This window comes from Vipera berus (assembly GCF_964194415.1).
Source record: "Vipera berus genome assembly, chromosome: 14".
In the NCBI taxonomy this organism is placed as follows: Eukaryota; Metazoa; Chordata; class Lepidosauria; order Squamata; family Viperidae; genus Vipera; species Vipera berus.
Window position 1 is genome coordinate 14,358,364 of NC_138217.1, and position 17,614 is coordinate 14,375,977.

At 54.8% G+C, this 17,614-nt stretch overlaps 4 protein-coding genes across 6 annotated transcripts; 2 read left to right on the plus strand and 2 right to left on the minus strand.

Annotated features, from left to right (window-relative positions):
• The first annotated feature begins 27 nt into the window (after positions 1 to 27).
• Positions 28 to 1,548, plus strand: HSCB (HscB mitochondrial iron-sulfur cluster cochaperone). 2 transcript variants are annotated; one of them, XM_081338919.1, is made up of 6 exons: positions 28 to 264; positions 355 to 451; positions 555 to 644; positions 724 to 868; positions 985 to 1,032; positions 1,271 to 1,548. In XM_081338919.1, exons 1-6 carry the CDS (start codon positions 71 to 73, stop codon positions 1,360 to 1,362), a joined length of 666 nt encoding a protein of 221 aa, XP_081195045.1. In that variant the 5' UTR covers positions 28 to 70; the 3' UTR covers positions 1,363 to 1,548. The 2 variants fall into 2 exon arrangements, with proteins under 2 accessions (XP_081195045.1, XP_081195046.1); XM_081338920.1 differs by having other exon boundaries at positions 985 to 1,010.
• Positions 1,549 to 2,251: 703 nt separating this feature from the next.
• LOC308674459 (solute carrier family 2, facilitated glucose transporter member 11-like) lies at positions 2,252 to 10,144 on the minus strand. The gene is made up of 12 exons (XM_081338916.1): positions 10,082 to 10,144; positions 8,579 to 8,677; positions 7,183 to 7,343; positions 6,671 to 6,795; positions 6,367 to 6,496; positions 6,124 to 6,272; positions 5,580 to 5,767; positions 5,078 to 5,188; positions 4,887 to 4,988; positions 4,604 to 4,676; positions 3,886 to 4,013; positions 2,252 to 2,624 (listed from the first exon to the last, which is right to left on the minus strand). The coding sequence occupies exons 1-12, from the start codon at positions 10,136 to 10,138 to the stop codon at positions 2,424 to 2,426; spliced, it is 1,524 nt and encodes a 507-aa protein (XP_081195042.1). The 5' UTR covers positions 10,139 to 10,144; the 3' UTR covers positions 2,252 to 2,423.
• On the plus strand, positions 8,541 to 13,082 carry CCDC117 (coiled-coil domain containing 117). Of its 2 annotated transcripts, none has more exons than XM_081338918.1 (4): positions 8,541 to 9,728; positions 10,596 to 10,754; positions 10,838 to 10,990; positions 11,162 to 13,082. In XM_081338918.1, exons 1-4 carry the CDS (start codon positions 9,592 to 9,594, stop codon positions 11,415 to 11,417), a joined length of 705 nt encoding a protein of 234 aa, XP_081195044.1. In that variant the 5' UTR covers positions 8,541 to 9,591; the 3' UTR covers positions 11,418 to 13,082. The 2 variants fall into 2 exon arrangements, with proteins under 2 accessions (XP_081195044.1, XP_081195043.1); XM_081338917.1 differs by lacking the exon at positions 8,541 to 9,728 and adding an exon at positions 10,289 to 10,512.
• A 1,187-nt stretch (positions 13,083 to 14,269) lies between these two features.
• XBP1 (X-box binding protein 1) lies at positions 14,270 to 16,426 on the minus strand. Its single transcript, XM_081339407.1, is given in 6 exon segments — positions 14,270 to 14,701; positions 14,828 to 15,042; positions 15,123 to 15,227; positions 15,314 to 15,410; positions 15,496 to 15,677; positions 15,679 to 16,426. Coding segments are annotated over 6 exon segments (1,194 nt in total). The 5' UTR covers positions 16,084 to 16,426; the 3' UTR covers positions 14,270 to 14,511.
• Positions 16,427 to 17,614: the final 1,188 nt, after the last annotated feature.

Below are 17,614 nucleotides of genomic sequence, written 5' to 3' on the forward strand. Positions count from 1 at the left end.
GCTTCCCGCCCTGCGCCTGCGCGGGGCGGGGCGGCTGCCTGCCTGCCTGCCTGCCTGCCTGCTAGACTGGATGTGGCGGCGGGCCTTGCGCGCGGGGGCCCCGCGGCGGGCCGGATCCCAGGCGCCCGGGCGCTGCTGCTCCTGCTGGAGCTGCGGGGCTCCGCTGGGGGGGGCGGCGGCGGCGGGGGGGGGCGGCTTCTGCCCCTCGTGCCACGCCTTGCAGCCCCCGGAGGCCCGCGCGGACCTCTTCCGGGTGCTAGGCTGGTGAGGCGCGCCCGGGGCGGGGGGGGGGGGTCGGCGGCGGGGGTGTGTGTCGGCGGCGCGGCGCCGATTGACGCTCCCTCCTCCCCGCAGCCCGCGCGGCTTCGCCGTGGACCTGACCCGGCTCCGGCAGCGCTTTCTGGCCCTGCAGCGCTCGCTGCACCCGGACCGCTTCAGCCGCCGACCGCAGGTAGGAGCCGATAGGAGGAGCCCCGCTGGAGCTGGGCTGGAAGACCCCGGGGCCCTTGACCCCGCCACGGGGCGGGCGCTGTGATCCCCTCCGTGCCTTGCAGGCCGAGCGCGGCTTCTCGGAGCAGCACGCCGCTCTGATCAACCTGGCTTATTGCACCCTCCGCAGCCCGCTCAGCCGCGGCCTCTACCTGGTAAGACGGCGGGAAGGGGCGGCGGGCTCGGCGGCGGCGGCGGGGCTCACCCTGAGCCGCGCCCTCTGCTGCTTCCCAGCTGGAGCTGCACGGAGTCGAGTTGGCGGCGGGCAGCGATGCGGAGGCCGAGCCCGGCTTCCTCGCAGAGGTCTTGGAGCTGAATGAGCAGTTGGCGGCCGCGCACTCGGAAGCGAGCCTGGCTGCGCTGGAGCGCCTTCTGGCAGGTCGGTGAGAGCTTCTGGGGCCTCTGGGGTCGGGAGCGGAGGCCCCTCTGAGCTTCCTTGCGAGGCGGCCGAAGGAAGGCTGCGTGGTTTCCTCCTCTTCCTCTTCTCTCTTCCAGCAAAGCAAGAGGCTCTGTTGCAGGAGGTGAGCAGGGCCTTCGAGCAAGGTAGGAGGCCAGGTGGGCGGTGGGCCTTCGAGCAAGGTAGGAGGCCAGGTGGGCGGTGGCGAGCAGGACAGTCAGCTCACCCGCTCTCATCCATCCATACAGCCACGCAGGCTCCTTCACAGCCATTTTTCCTGGCTTCCTTCCCAGAGTTTCCCCCTAACTTCCCAGTGTAGGTTTCCCTGGCGGTTTGGGCAGTCCTGTTACCTTGTTAAGGCTTGTTCTGGTCTTCTAATTGCAGATGACCTTCCCAAGGCCAAAAGGCTCTTGAGCAAAATGAAGTACTTTGCGAACCTTGAGGAGAAGGTGAAGGAAAAGAAAGCCCCTTCTTGATCCCTCATCCTGTTTTGGGCAACCCATGATACACTTTGGCTTGTCCCTTCCTTGACAAGGAGTCGGAGGGACTGAGGGAAGAGGGCAGGTAGCAACCTTGTCCTGTCTCTGCTTGTGCGCCAGAAAGAGAAGCTGCCTTTGAGGGAGCCCACAAATCAAAATAAAGGTGCTCTGGGCATCCATTTCGGTTTGCGTGTATGAAAGGTGCTTGGCCAAGATGGTGCCTACTTCTTGCGTCTTTTGGCAGAAGTTGGCCGACCGTGCACGGAGAGACTTTTTACTGCCCTGCAGGATAGTGGGCATTAGAGCAGGGAAGCAGGGGCTGTTTGCCTTACCCTTCTCCCCTGCAGCTGGGAGTCTAGGGCACGCTGGGATGGGTTCACAGAGGTCACCAGGACTAAAAGGGCTTGGGGTCTCCTGCCCAAAGCTGTTCAGGAAAGTGTCTCAAGTGGTCACATGTACCATTTGAGCAACCAAGCCCTGAAGCTACACCAGGGCTGAAGACTGACACTAGGGTTCTCGCAACTCTGTTAATTTTTCCATGCTGTACATACTTATAAGCCTCCATTTCCTTCATGATTTTCTAATTAAAATGCTGTGAGCTTTTATTCTGCCCAGAGAACTACCCAAAAGAGTTTCCCATATTATGAGTAATATGTATGGTGTCCTATTACCCATATATGTCAAGAACTCTCCCTCGATTTTCTCTCCAACTGTCCCTGTTTCTAGCAAGCCTCTACTGCATGCAACAAGCCTGATTGGTGAATTGTGTTTTGGAGGCCAACTGCCGTCTTGGCCCGGCCAACTTTACTCTCAGCGGCTCTTCCTGCACTCGTCCCCTTGATTAGCACGGCTCAGCTATGTTCTAAATGTAAAGACAGGAGCCAGGTGAAAAGCAGCCCTTTATTGAGCAGGCCCTGCTCTCTAGAAGGCGGGTATATATGCTCAGTGCACAGACTCCCCTGCCTTCCGGTGGGCTCAGAAAGGTGCAGCTCCTCTTGGTCCAGCCACCTGAGCTCCTCTTGGGGAGGCGTCTTGATTGCCCAACTCCAGAACAGCTCTTAGACCTCTGGGCACAGCTGCTGTCTCTCGCATGATTCTTCGTACGGCTCTTTGGCTCTCCTGAAGTTGCGCTTGTGAAATTCTCTCTTAATTTCTAGAAAGGTTTTGTTCTTGGTCTCAGGAATAATGCAGAAAATGAAAATGGCCACTGTGCTGCATTCTAGCAAAAACACAATGAAGCAGTACTGCTTTAGTCCTTTCTGGAAAAAAGCAAAAAATGAAATGTGAATGAGCACAAAAAGCTGCAATGACTGTGTTTTACCCATACCCTCTGGGCAAGTTGGACTAATGTTAACTGTAGCTAACAGATAACTTGGCTACAGCCAGCCAAGCCTCATGTCCTGGTCCAAGGTATCGTTTCAAGCTGTATAGAGGCATCCCAATGGGGGTGGGGGGAGTGTCATTGAAGACACATGCATGGCACATGCATTCCCATTTTTAGACTTAGCAGTAGTAGTTCACAAATACGTTTTCATTAACATGCTTGTCAAACTTCTATACTGAAATTAAGAGCGGCTTCTAACATTGTTAGAGCAGAAGGGAGGCTGGTAAACACTTGGCTCCCCCAAAACCAAAACCTTTTTGGTCAAAGAGTTGCCCACAGATGGCACAATTTCCACCAAAGCCCTTTTCAGGCCTCCTGTCAGCTGCCACCTTGTTATGCTTGCTTGTGCTTTGCTGCTATACAGTGACAAACTGCTATGAACTGTGGGAACGGGGAATGCTTGGGGAAACTAAAGTTAAGTAGTGTATCTTCTTGAGAAGCTGTTTGAAGGTTACCCAGCTGTAAGGAGGGGGCCGCATACCAAACTATGTAAACTACACTTGGACTTAGGAAAAGATCTTGCCTGAACCACATTGGTTGCCCTGAGGTAGGCAATGAGAGACAGTTAAAGGAGGGAAAAGTAGAACTTGGTGATTTTGTCACAAAATTTTCAGTTCTGACTTTACACTTGATCTCTTATAACCTATATCTTTCCCAACAAGTGGAGCCAAGGATCGTTTCTATTTAGGTCCAATTGTGGCAGGTCCAATACCTCCCTTGAAAGAGATGAGGTCCAAAGCGGATCCTTTTTCCCAAGTGTCAAGCTACAATACACTTCATGCCTGACTTTGCAAAGTGAATGATCATAGGCTGAATAATATTTAAACAGTCCAGCTCTTGATGATCAAAAATCTAAAATCATCTCCACAAAGTATAGAATCATGGAGCAGGAAGTGACCTTGGAGGCCTTCTAGTCTAACCTGCCCAAGACGGGTCCTTACACCAATGGGGTATTGTGTCACACTTCCTTTTGCACCCTGGAGTCGTTTCCATTGAAGGTATGCAGAGGGAGTGTTTTGATCATGGCGACTCCTCACCCCTGAGAAGCTTCAGCTGGGGATGAAGTCAATCACAAGTGATCAAAGTAGCCCAAAGGACAAGGCTGGAAGCAGGGTCCCATGAAACAACCAACCTACCACAACAAAGGGGAAGAGCATGCCAATGGTGAAGAAGCTCAGCCAGCTCACTGATCCTGCAATGGTGTAAGCAGCAGGGCGGGAGGACTGCATGAACAATTCAGTCGTCAAAATGTTTGTCAGGCCACCTGAAGGAAGGGGCCCTTGTTAACACAGAAGGAGTGGGCGAGGCAAAGTATGTATGCAAGAGGCACATTGCAGAGGACATAGGCCAGTTCAACCTTCTGGCAGGTGTGGAACAGATTATGAGTTTGTCTTTTGGGGGAAGCTGTCTTCAAGTCCATGCAGATAGATGGATGAAGGTCTTTTTTACTCCAGAGCAGAGCAAAGAACTTTAGTCAGAAAGCAAGTTTTGAATTGAGGTGTCTAAAGACACCTTGTGTAAATCCATCTGGCCAGCAAACGCCTTGGGAGGTCATTCCCTACCCACCTCTCAACTCCTTAGGCAAGCATGCGAAGCAAATCTTCATTACAGTCATAGACTAGCATAGATGGATGCATGCAGTACCTCCAGTCTTGGTGATTCCAAGACTACATAAGACAGTTTTCCAGGTTGAAAAAACACCAAATACTTCCCCACCACCACACCAAATACTTCCCCACCACCACCACCACCAATCCCCTTGCAAACATATCTTCTCCTCAGCCTCTACAGTTCACTGCCAGGCCCTGCAGGCTGGCATGTATGAATTTCACTGCAATCGTAAAAGAGGGATACCTGGTCCAAGGCCAAAGCTCAAGATGAAGGCAAATACGCAAGCCATGCTCAGGTACGGTGCCCATACGTGCACCTAAGGAGAAAGCATAAGATGGCAGGTTACGTATTTCCTTTCCCAAGTAGTGGAAAGAGTCGGTGGATGGTGTTGCTAGGGTTGTGCTATGCAGGTAGCAGGTAACGCTCAGCATTTACAGCCACTGTGGCAAAAGCTCCGGCAGGTGGGTGCAATGAGCAATGGGCATGCTCACCCTCTTAGCTGGGAATGGGCAGGTTTCCCAATTACCTCGAAGTTCAGGGAGATAGTCAGGATGGAGCACCAAAGCATCATAAGGCAGTAGCCTCCCAGGATCAAAGGTCTCCTTCCCAAGGATTCAACTAGCAAGCCCTGCAGCAGGAGAAGAGTAAAGCCACTTGCTTGCTCAGGGAGAAAAAAAACTTTGTGGTCACACAGAAAGCCTGAATTCTACTACTTACACAGGTGAGGGCAGTGAGGCATTCACACATCCCTGTACCTAAAGTTACATAGGGGATCTTCTCAGGGGGAATCCCTGTCTCTGCAAAGACGTAATTGGCATAAAAGTAAATCTGAGAGAAAGGGGGGAAAAAGCTCAATGAGGAAGGGAAGACACTGCAAGAGGATATCCATTTTGCCTGCCAACAACTGTGTCCTGAGTCCATGAAACAGCTTTGGATTGCAGCTCGCAAAAAAACCACGTTGTGACTAATCTGCACGGCCTCGGCTCTGCCTCTGAATCTTGCTGCCAGTGCTCAGGAAGAGACCCAGCCCCCACACCTGCTATGGGCCCTCGGTTATCTTGGCCAGAGGCGCTTGGAGGGCCGCAGCTGCAAGGAAGAGCCGAGCACCCAACCGGGGCGTGGGAAGTTCCCATCCTGCTCTTGGTTCCAAGCTATCGGGGAATCTGCCTGCGGCAGGAGGTGGGTGGAGAGTCCTGCCAAGGGGTGTCTTGGCACTCACTGCGTTGATCCCACTGAGCTGCTGGCCCATGGTCAGACAGATGACTGTAATCAGCTGCCAGCGGATGCTACGGTCAGCAAAGAGCTCCCAGGGCTTCTTTGCCTTCTCTCCTCCGAGGACAAAGTTCTCTCTCTGGATGTCGTCCAGCTCCTTCTGGTAGTGCAGAGGGCCATGGAAGCGCTTCAGTGCTGGGAGGAAAATGGGGTTCAGCCTCCAGGGGGTTCAGGCCCACCTGAGGCCACTTGGCAGGTCCAGCAGGAGGCGAAGCGACTGGAACACCTCTGACCGGGTTCACCCTTAGTGGCTGCCGCTCTGCTTTCCTGGCTGTGGCTCTACTGAGGTGGATGTGGATGGATTTGCCCAGAGCTCTCCCACCCCTACCTGCAGACAACGGCGAGATTTGAGAGCATTTCTTTCTGGCTAAAACCCCCAGTGGGCAGAAGGATCTGCTGGCTTGGAGCCGCTCCCTGGCCTGAAAGGATACACACAGTTCCCCCTGGGAGGTTCAGGAAGCATGGCTGCCAAAGGCCACAGCCCACCCTACCTTTGATGCATTGGGCCTCATCCCCACGGTCCAGTAATGTGAAACGGGGACTCTCTGGAAACCAGGGAAGGCTCAGGAGTTGGATGATGGCAGGCAGGCAACAGCTTGAGAGCAGGGCGGGCCAGCATTCCTCTCCCCCCAGCAGCTCCCTGTGGGAAGCAGCACCAAGGCAGCTCTTCAGGCCCCTAGGCAGCCAGCTGCCCCCTACGCTGGGGCCCCAGTGAGCCAGAATTCAACACTCACCTTAGACCCATTACTTGCCCGGTCAAAATGCCTCCTGTCAGGAAGATGGAACTGCCCATTGCCACAGCCCCACGAAGGTGTCTGGGGGCAGTTTCACCTATATAGAGAGGCTGCACGCAGAGTCCAATGCCTGAAAACAGAAGAGGGTCCCGGGAGCAGGTTTTCTCCCATACATTTCCGAAAGGACCTGTCCTACATGAACTGCACACCTGGTGCAGGTCGGTCTCTTGCAGGAAGCACCTGATTCGTTAACCATGGATGGATCTTGGTTGCAGTTTTCCAGAGACAAAATCCAATGCTTTACCTGTATTCATTCCAATCAGAAACCTCCCAATGATCAGCAATTCAAAGAGCCCCGTTGGGAAGCTGGCGCCCATCAGGGTAGCAGCAAAGAAGGCAAGGAGGTTATTCATCAGCAGAGCCCCTTTCCTGCCAAAGGAGAAGGGAGTCAGAAAAGCTGAGCTGCTGAAGAAGGGAACCGAGGAGACCCCGGAGCAGGTCTTGGCGCATGAGAAGGTCGGACAGCAGGAGAAGCGGGTGGCGACTCGGGGTTTCCAAACAGGAAACCTTTCCTCCCTGCAGGGGCTGGTGCATGGCTACCGTTTGCTCAGGCTGCCCTCCAGCCGCAGTAGGCAGGCCATCCCTGCAATGCCTCTTCCCTCCCATGACAGGGCAGTTCCCAGGGACTGTCAAGTCAGGCCAGACGCTTGCTGGCTGACAAAGACAAAGGACAGACAGGGCCTGTCCACGTCCTTCAACTCTTAGCAGGAGGAGGAAGAGCAAAGGAAGCACGCCTCTAGGAATGACTATGCTCACCTGCCCAGCCAACCAGCCATGACGCTCCCAAGGTGAGCCCCAAAGAACCCACCTAGGGAAAAAATGGAAGCAATGGTGGACCAGAGAAGAGTCAGCATGCTGGAACTCAGCTTGGTCTGGTAACGGCTCTGCCAGGTGTCATTGAGGAACTTGTGGATGTGCTGAAAACCCAAAGGGAGAGTAATGTGGGGGACGGTAATGGTGGTGCTGCCTACTCCCCACGGCCAGTATGGGGCAAGCATTTCAACCTCCGTAGGTAAGAGTCTTTGGCAGAGGCTGCCTGGGACACACATCCCCTCAATCAGAAGCAGATCAGCACAACTCTCGTCAGAAAGACGCTAAACTAGCTGCTAGGAATCCGCCTCTTCACTTCCTTCCCCATTTTGGAGACCTAACCTTCTCGACGTGCCCCACATGCTGGCTGGGGAATTCTGGGAGTTGGAGTCCCCACATTCTATAACGGCCGAGAAACACTGGGCTAGAGATGGCTGCAAGCACACATTCAGGGAACAGTCAGCTGTCAATCTAGCATGCCATGCGCCCAGTGGGTAGAGAATGGCCACGGACTCCTTCCACCTCCTCCAGGGCTTCCTAGAAGCGTCTCACAGAAAGAGCCCTAAAGCAGCCTCCGGATTTCAATGCTGTTTTGTGAATTATGTTTATTAGCCACCTATCTGAAATGATACAGGGTCTCCTGCTTGAGCGAGGTCCCTTCCAGCTGTATTCTGATTGATCTGAACTGAATCTCAGCCTCTCCGTCTCCATCTCAGTGTGACCTATGCATACGTGTTTAGCACATGCTGTTGTTCCTCCACGGTTATTTTTGTTTTAAATTGTCTTAGGAAGCATAAAACACTGCATTAAATCAATCTTGCACAGTGAGGGAATCAGCTGAGGCAGGAAGAGTCAGCTGCCTTGACGCCAGACCCATTTGGCTTTGTTGCCAGCACACGTGCAAGAACTACCAGCCTGCTCTGATCTTGACTCCAGGAGGCTTCTCAAACAGTGCTGGGGCTGGGGGAGTAGGTGTTACTCCAGGAAAGGATGGTATCCCACAGCTTGCATTTCTCCCCCAAAATGGCTAGATGAACCAGGATGGGAGACCACAGCAGCTGGGGGTGCAATTGCCCCACCAGTGATGCCCACACAGTATTCCTGACAATGTGGCAGATATTTGCGCCCAGGCCTTCTGGGACAATATATATCAGCAAGCAATGTTGCTCAGGACCTTGGGCATTTTCAGCCCAGCTGGACGTGGAGCCTTTTTCAAATAAATCATGGACTATTGGAAGTCTGTGCTGGTTCATACATCCTTCCACCCTGCTTCCTCTGAATTGGGAGTGTGAACAGAAGAATCTACAGCAGAGCAGTCACAAACAGCCCTTGGAGGTCTTACCTGAGTGGGGGCACTGATGACAGAAACGTTGTATCCATACTGAAAGGTCCCTCCGATGCCAGCTGCACACACGGTGCCAAGAAGGGTCCAGGTTGGGAGCTACAGAAAGAGGAAGTCCCAAATGCCATGGTCAAGAAGGGCTGGACTTCCAGAACCTGGCAACTGAGAGCGCCCCAATCTGCTTCAAACAAAAGATGTTTAGTTTGGCAGTCCATGAGATTACCAGGCCCATTGGGAGCTGGGGGGTGGAGTGGGGGCATTTTAAAAATCTGAGCCATTGTTTTCTCCAGCCTAGGAAGATGCATCTTGAGAAGGAAATCACAGCCTGTGGGTGGACCATTAGTAACAGCCTCTGGTCTGAATTAGGAAATAGAAAGCCAATAAGTAACTTTTTTATACATTGTTAACTGCAAAATAACAAATGAAGTCAAAACATAACAAATAAACAAAAGTGGAAGAAGATTATGCTGTTATTTCTTCTCACGCTCTTTGTAGTCGTTCTTTCCCTACTCAGCAGCAATCTTCACACTCCTTCCCATGGCAGCTCTCCTCCTGGATCAGTCTAGATTAAAAGTTGGACATCCACAACTCTTGCCTTTTCACATGCGTGGGAACCTCCTTTAGCTACTGGGAGAGCAGAGCAGGAGGTGGAGGCAACCTCCCTTTTACCAACCAGCTAGAATATTTTTCAAAGGATAAAAGCCCAGCTGAAAAGGTGGCAGTTAGGGGTATTCCCCCTTAGAAAATCCCAAAGCATCAGCTGCTCCCAAGAAACACACACACAGAGAGAGAGAAACATCATCCAAAGTTGTAACAGATCCTTATAAGAAAGGCCCAGGGGGCATTTCCCTTAGAAGACAGCAAGTCAGAGAAACAAACAGCAGAGGGAGGAAGAAGAGAAGAAATATGCCTAGGACGGAAAGATGCCATAGACTGACTTTTCTCTTTCCCCAGATTGGAGAGATCCCAGAAAAAGGGAAGCATTTCTTCGCAAAGCACATGGCTGGTGCCAAATGGGATGGCATCTACCTAGGTCTCGAAGAGAAGCTCAGCACTTAGGCTGGGTGATGTTGGGACAGTCCCTCTCTCTCAGCCCCAGCCCACCTCACGGGATTGTTGTGGCGGGGAAAAGAGGAGCAAGGAGTATTAGGTATGTATGTTCACTGCCTTGAGTTACTTACAAAGTCAAAAGGCGAGGTAAAAATCAGATAAATAAAGGGGCAGAGCTGGCACCTTTGACCGATTCCACCCCACCGCTCTCCAAAAAGCCCCCAGCCTCGGTTAGGTCTTGGCTGCCGGTCGCCCGAAACGCCAGTGCTGCGGCCGCAGGACGGCTCCGGTGCCAGAAAACGGGGCTGGAAGCTCCCGGCAACCCGCAGCCAAAGGAGAGGGAGGCTCTCCCAGCAACGGAGCTCCTCGGGCCGGTCGGAAAGCAACTAAGCGCCGCGCCGGCCCCGCCGAAGAGCAGCGCGGGGCTCCCAGGCAGACGCGCCGGCCTCTCACCTGGCGCCCTGGACTCCGGCGGGCTCCGGCCCCGCGCACCAGCGGCTGCCGCTCCATGCTCGCTGCACGCGGCCGGCCCGGAGAGCAGCTCGCTTTATGCCGGCCCCGCCCCCCGGCCCGCGCAGCGCCTACGATTCCCGGCAAGCCTCGCGCGCGCGTCCGTCACCTGCCGGCGTCCGCGGCGCGCCCGAGCCCGCCCAGCGGCGGCGCCCCACGCAAACCGCGAGCCGAGCGGCCGGCGCCGCCATGGCCTCCGGGCCGCTGCCCAGCGCCTTTCCTCCGCAGCCGCTGGCCCCGCGGCCCCGCGCCCGCCGCCTCGCCGCCCCGGGGCCGGCCAGGCCTCCCCTCGGCGCGCGGGCCTCGTCGGTCAGCCCGGCCGGAGACCCGCCGCGCGCCTGGAGGAAGCACCGAATGGAGGAAGAGCCGGAGGGGTGAGCGGGGCCGGGCCCGAGGCAGGCAGGCCGAGTGTCCGCCGCGGCGCCGGGTGCCAGCCTGTTCGCTGTTTCCTCCCCAGGTGCCCCCCGGGCAAGAAGGCGGCGGCGGCGGCGGGGTGGCTGTGCTGCGCGGAGGCGACCCCCGGCCCGCCGGAAGCGCCCTGCGAGGAAATGGAACAGGTCGGGCCGGAGCAGCAGTGCGAGGCTGCCCGCCGGAGGCTGCAGGAGATCGAGGACAGGTGAGCCGCCTGCCCGCCCGCCCGCCGTAGAGGCCGCCCTCCACCCGCGCCCCTCTCACGGGGCTTCCTCCTTTCCCCACCAGGATCACCGAGGAGGAGGAGGAGGAGGAGGAAGAGGAGGGACTTGCAGGCCGGCCCGAGGGCCACCTGCCCACCCTGGTCCTTTCCCATACGCTGCAAACCGGACTGAAACAGGACTACGAAGGAATCTTGACCAAGAAAATAATTGAGTCCATGTACGTCTAGAGTGGCTCCAACAGGGAAGGGGGGGGATTGAATTCCGGCCATCTTATCCAGCCTCCCCCTTAGGTGTGGTAGCACACCTGCCCCAGAGGAGAGACCTGGAGCAACGTGGGCAAGGGCTGCACTTCAGACTGATTTTGACCCTGGTGCTTTCTCTCCCTCAGGAGCCGTCCATCAATGGAGCTGGTGCTTTGGAAGCCTCTCCCTGGATTCCTCCCTGAAAAAGAAGGTTTGGCGTATATTAAGAGCTACAAGCCATCGGTCACAGAAAGACGCCTTGGAAAGCTAGCAGCCCTGGAAGCTGCCTTTCCCTCACAAACAGACAAATTCCTGACAGAGTCTCAGCCAGCAGAAATGCCCTTGGCCCACTTCGGGGCAGTTGGATCTGGTGGGCCTGCGGAAGAAGAGATGGAGTTGTAGAAGGGAAAGAAGCAAACTGCTTTACCTTTACTTTCTGGGCAAGCAGACAAACTGCAGAGATTGAAAGGTGCCATTCTATAGGAATCAGGGGCTTAGTTATAAATCTAGGATGTGAGGAAGGCGCTTGGGGTTCCTGAAAATAAGCTGGCTGGTTCTTTGTGTGCACCTTGTCATCTTTTTACAAAGTGAGATGCCAAACCTTATGTCCCGTCCTTTATGCTCACTAAGCCGCAAGCCTTGTTTTCTTGGAGCACCAGTCTAGAGTTTGGGTCTTTTTGAGTAAGACATTTGATTGCTTGTGACAAATACAGCATTCATTTCTGCTGCAGCCTTTCAAAGTTCGAGCCAAGTAAGGCAAGTTCCCCTGTTCTAGCTATTGGCAAGAAATGTCTATTCAAGCATGGGAATTACAGATCCTCCTTCACCAACTCCAGATTAGTCGGTGGCATTGACTTGCAGACTGTTGTATGAACAGAACATGTGAACTGTTGATCCAGGAATGGTTCACATTGGCAAAAGTCCTCTGTGCCCTGTGGTTCCTCTCTCAAGGATCTCACTGAGGGAAGTAGATCATGGTTGTGGCAACCTAGCTGAGCACACCTGTTGGTAGATATGTGCCAGTTAAACATCAGACTGCCTAAGCTGTCAGATTATGCACTTTTTAGCTTCTTGTGTGTTCAAGGAGCCAATTGGCAGCTAGTGCTCTGAAATTCTTGCAGCGCCACCGTAAATGAAAATTATTGCAGGAATTTTTATGTATAGGAAATAGTTTTTCTAGGAAAAGCTCAAGCTTTACACACTGCCTGGGAGAAAACCAGGAAAGGCAACCTTGGTTGATTTTTTTCCCCTGTGAAGGAAGACAATTGAAAGTAGCTTGTGCATCTTGGGTTCTGTTTTAAATTTTCTGCAGATTTTTTCTTGGTCCCAAAATGTATTGGCCTCCGTAGCTAATCTTTTTTTTAACTTGACATTGGGCAGATCTCAGCAAATCTATTCTGATGTTTACAACTCAGTTCTTTATATTGCTACTTTGTGAAGTTGCCTCTGCTTTTAAGTAACCTTTTCATTTAGCAAAAGCCTTTGTCCCTCTCTTCTGTTTGTTGAGTAGCAAGCCCAAGTCTCTCCAAAAGCTTGTAATCTAAGTTAGGGAAGGAGCCAGACAGCCCTTCTATGTGCTGAGATCAGAAAGCAGCACATGCTGGGTGCCAGGGAGAGCACAGCGAGTGCCAAGCAAGCATAGGACGGAAATTGGCTTTGCCTATATCCTGCAAAATCCAAGGAATCTGATTGCCTTTTTTATCAGAGCCGTTTCAGGTTAATGTTGGTTAGATTTTGCTCTGCTCTAAGAAAGGGAAAAAAGGACATCTGTTCCTTCAGCTGTACATAAAGTAACATTCCCCAGTTGTTGGATTGGCCTTGAAATTACCCACTCTCACTCACAGAGCAATTTAAAAAAAAACAACTGCTTTTCAAGTATATACAAAAGTGATTTTTTTTGAGGGATAGATGGGCACCCATTTGAACAAGAATTGCTTAAAGGTGGGAATTCTGGAAGTGTTTTTGTTGATAGTTGATATAGAAACCAGCAACACTGCATTGTGGTCTGTCTGCCATTGGGCCAAGTCATAATTTGTACGTCAATAAACTTTTAAAAAAATTGTAAAAGGCTGTACATTGCTAACATGTACTAACATTTATCACTACTTTTACCTTGCTGTAATCAATTCAACTCAGTGCTTTACATAGTTGAAAGCTATTAAGATTACTTTTGAGGCTGCAAAATCCCTTTGACCTCTGCTGGATCTGTGTTGACACACTGTAAGCTGCCAGGGTTTAGCCTTCTGTATCAGGGAATGTACCAGATGTCCCATTCTAGAAAACATTCACGGTCAATCCACAATATTGAACCATTGGTGATAGAGGTATGTTGCCTTCAGGCTCTGGCTTACTGGTTTGTTAGCTCATAGCACAGTACTAGTGGCAAAAGGCTCCTTGCAATGAACTGGTATGCTAAATTGCTGTCGGATAATGATGGGCAGTAAGTCTTTGGCTGTTACACATGGCAATTGAGGCAAGCTCTCGCAAACAAGTAATACTAAGATCATTACATCATTCTGCCTGCACACCATGAGGAAGGGGCCTTGAAAGGGAAAACTTGCCACTTTCTGAAAGTCTGAGGGAATCATTTTACACAGCCTATATAGCCAAGGAGTAGTTACACACAGGAAGGCCTCTGGAAATCCCAAAATGATTTCAGCTAACCCTTCTCCTCACCTAAGGTAAAGGTTTCCCCGCACATGCGTGCTAGTTGTTTCCGACTCTAGGGGCCGGTGCTCATCTCCGTTTCAAACTTTAGTACAAAGGTAGGAAAAAGATATCACTTGCTCTGCATTTTAATTACAGCAAGTTTAAATATGCTGCAGGAAAATAATTTTCAAAAAAGCAGTATGTGTATATTTACATAATATCTCACCCCATTGTACCGCCTTTATTTACGTGTTGAGGAGAAACTACTGAGAGGGATTAGCAATTACTCCCTAAGCAGGATCTCTTCTTTCTTCCCAACAAAGCTAACTTGACTGGCAGTTTCATTTCTTGGAAGGGCTGTGGAAGTCTTTGATGAGGCAGGTGCCAGGCAGAGGTGCATACAAAAAAAAAGAAGCAATACTTAGGAATCTGATGGAACACTTTCAAGAAGAACATTCTTCCAAAACGCCTGTCCATCTGAGGGCTGTCCAGAAGCTAAGCAGGTATCACACACTGATCAGCTGAGGAAAGAGCTCCTTGGCAAAAGCCTCCTCCCAGCTGCAATCAGTGTCCACAGGAGAGGACAGGTCACTGAATGGGGAGGGTGACCCCTCGTAGCCTGAGTCACTAGCTGCATCCAGCAGCGAGGGAGGCCTCTGGTCTGAGGAGAGCAGGTGGGAGAGGCCCAGGTCAGGCAAAAGCGTATCTGCAGGCTCCTCCTTCACAGAGACAGGGGCCTGCAGGGGAGGAGAAGCCACCACTTCCTCCATGAGTGCACTGGTCTGGGTGGCCGCTTCTGATATGATCTCCAGGAAGAATGGCTTGGTGTATTCATGATCAAAGCGGATCAGTTCATTAATGGCATCCAGCTTGAGCGGTGCAGGCCCCAAGGAGGGACTGGTGGAGGCTGGTAAGGGAACAGCTGCTTCTCCACATACTTCCTGCTGCAGCTTCTCAAAGAAAGTTGCCTGGGAGCTGCTGCAGTGCAGGAACATGTCTGGATCCAGACCGTCCAAAATGCCCAAGAGGAAATCAGACTGTAAGAGAAGACACACACACACACACACACACACACACAATTATGCCAGTTAGGAGAGGTGATTCAGGGAATCCCCGACATTTGCACCTAGCTGCACATGAAACAGGAGGCTACTTTTACCCACCTCAGCATCTGAAGAAGCCAGGCTGTCTGTGCCCAGAGGGAGGCCACCAACTGCCCCTTCCTCCTCTTCCTCCTCCTCTCCCCCACTGTGGAGGCAGAAGACTGCTGGGCCTGTCCCTGCTGCGGAGGAACACGTAGTCTAAGTGCTGCAGACTCAGAGGACCCGGTCTCTGCCCCCCCAGGGGCGATGCTCGATGTCTCCTCTTGCGATTCCACCTGCGGGGAACGGTCCAGGGTGAGAAGGGCTGAGGCGGGCGCCCTGGCGCCCCCCCCCCCGCCAGCCTGCCGACCCTCACCTTCAGGGCGGGAAGTCCGAGACGGAGGCGCAGATCGTGGTTCTCGCGGGCCAAGCTCTGCGCGCGCTCCCGCAGCCGCCGGTTCTCGGCCAGCAGCTTCTGGTTCTGCGAGAGAGAAGCGGTGAGGGGGCGCCCTCCCGGCCACCAGCCCTCCCTCCCCGCCCGGGGCCCCGCCGCGCCGCCCGCCTCACCTCGGCCTCCAGCTCGACGGCCTGCCGCTCCAGCTCGCCCATGCGCGCCTTCTTGCGGTCGCGCGCACTCTGCGCCGCCACGCGGTTCTTCAGCTTCCTGGAAGGGAGACGAGAGGGGCGGTGAGGGGCGTCCGCGTCCCCGGTCGCGCCGCGCAGCGCCCGGACCCCGATCGCGGCCTCACCGGCGCAGGGCCTTCTCTTCCGGGCTGAGGTGCGCCAGACGCTGCCGCTTACGGGGCGGCGGGGAAGGCGAGGGGGGCCCCGGAGCAGTCGGCGGGGCCGTCGATGCGGCCGGCAGCAGGAGGAGCCGCGGCGGTGCTACGGGGCCCGGCAGCGGAGCCATCCCGCCGGCGGCCTCGGCCTCCTCCTCCTCCTCCTCCACGACCGACGGGCCCCCCAAAAGACCGGCTCAGACCGTGCGCGGAGCCGTCTGCGCTGGCGGTCCTCCGCGGCTTCCGCGCATAACTCACGTCGTGGCTACCCCCGATTGGCTGGCGCCGGGAGATGCCCCCACGGGGGCGCTTGTCGATTGGGCTCTGGCAGACGGGGGCGGGACGCGATTGCGTCAGGGGCGCCTGACGCAAGCCTCTGCCGAGCGCCACGCTGGCCGCCCGCAACCGCGCAGCCGCAGAAGGACGCCGGCGGAAGGGGCAGGGGGCTGGGTTCGTCGGTGCGGGCGAGGGTTTCCTTCCGCCCTCGGTTGCGTCGAGCTGGGCTCGGGCGGGTCCCGCGGAACCGGTTCCTTCGAGGAAGCGGCGGCCTCCGCACATCCTGATTGGGCGGGGTTCCCTATAGCCAGCGAAGCGGCCGGGCTCAGTCCGGGGGATTCCAGCTCGTTACGCACCGGGGACATTTTGTAGCTCCCGATGCATAGCGAGGAGGAGACCCCCAAATTAGCCGCGTGAAGGAAAGTGCGGCGCACTGAAGAGCGTAGCCACCTAACTTGGAAGTGGCCAGTGCAGGCGGGCTCCCCGCCCCGAGGGACGGCTTCCGTCATAGCAGGAGGTCTGCCGGTGCGGGCCGTGACTCACTGAGCCCGCAGTCCGCGAGTCGGGGGCGCTCGGTCAGTCCTTGCTGCGGTGGATGGGCGCCGGCAGAAGATTCCGACGGGCGAGCGAGAGAGGATCGGCAGGGGCCTTAGCTGCTGGGCTTTGTCTGAAATGGGCGGCGGATCCCTGGAGAGTAGTCCCCGCTTCAAAAGCAGCGATTTAAATTCTAACCCAGCGTTTTCAGACTATTTTATTGAAAATACTTATGAACTCTAGTTTGCTATACTTGACCCGCCATTTTAAAATTGGCAAAATGTAAATGGGCCAGGGAATCTTGCAGTCCCAGAGCAGAAGATACGTTGCAGCCAACGCTGGTTGCTTGAAGCAGTTGAACACCGCTAATGGCATAGGAAGGCCTGGAGGAACATTGTCCATAGGGTCGCGATGGGTCGGACACGACTTCGCAGCTAACAACAAATGGCACTTCCCTTCACTGGCACCGCCGCCCGGGCACTATCAGGCTTCTCTAGAGAGAGCCGCTGCTCCCTGGTAGGTTATCCGCCTATCTAATATTTCCTCCACGTATTTACAGCCCGCCCCTTTTTAGTGGTCTCCGGGCGGGAGCATACAGAGCCGCCCGAGGGAAGGGGGCAGAACAAGAGGGTGACAGGGCCGAATCCGTCGCGCAACTTGAGCGGCTTCTCCGCCGGCAGGACTCGATTTTCAGCCACCAGCAGAGGGAGCAGAGGACTCGGGGGGGGGGGGGAACCGAATTGGTGTAAGGTCACAAGCCGCCCGCAGACCTTCCTTCCCCTCGACTTCCTTTGGGTTTGATGGCGCAGAGGCCAGCGCTCCTCGGGCGCACGGAGAAGTCTGCGGGTCCCGCGCTCGACTTCCGCCTCCGGGGCCTTCGGTCTCGGGAAGTCTGCAGCCCGGTGTCCTGCCTGCTGGCGGATAAGGGGCGCCGCGAGGGGCCGCTCCGGGAGCCTGCAAATTCCGCTGCTAAGAGCAGAGAACCACAGCGGGCTCCGTCCCGCGCTTAAGTTGGCCGCTGGGCAAACCGGTCGAGAAAGCCCGCCCGCCAGGACGACTCCATCCCTTTCTGGGCTCCCCGATCCCCGTTTTCTGATATTCCAAACCCTTCAAGCGGCTCCCCTTGAATGTCCGCGGGCCCCCCGCTTCTCTCCAGTTGTGGAAGAAGAACTGGGGTCTCCTCCAGCGCAGACGCCACTGCTCAGACCAGAGCCCTTCGGCAGGAGGCGGCGAGGCCAGGAGGCGCTGACCCGCAAGCTGCCTTCCTACCCGGCTTTAT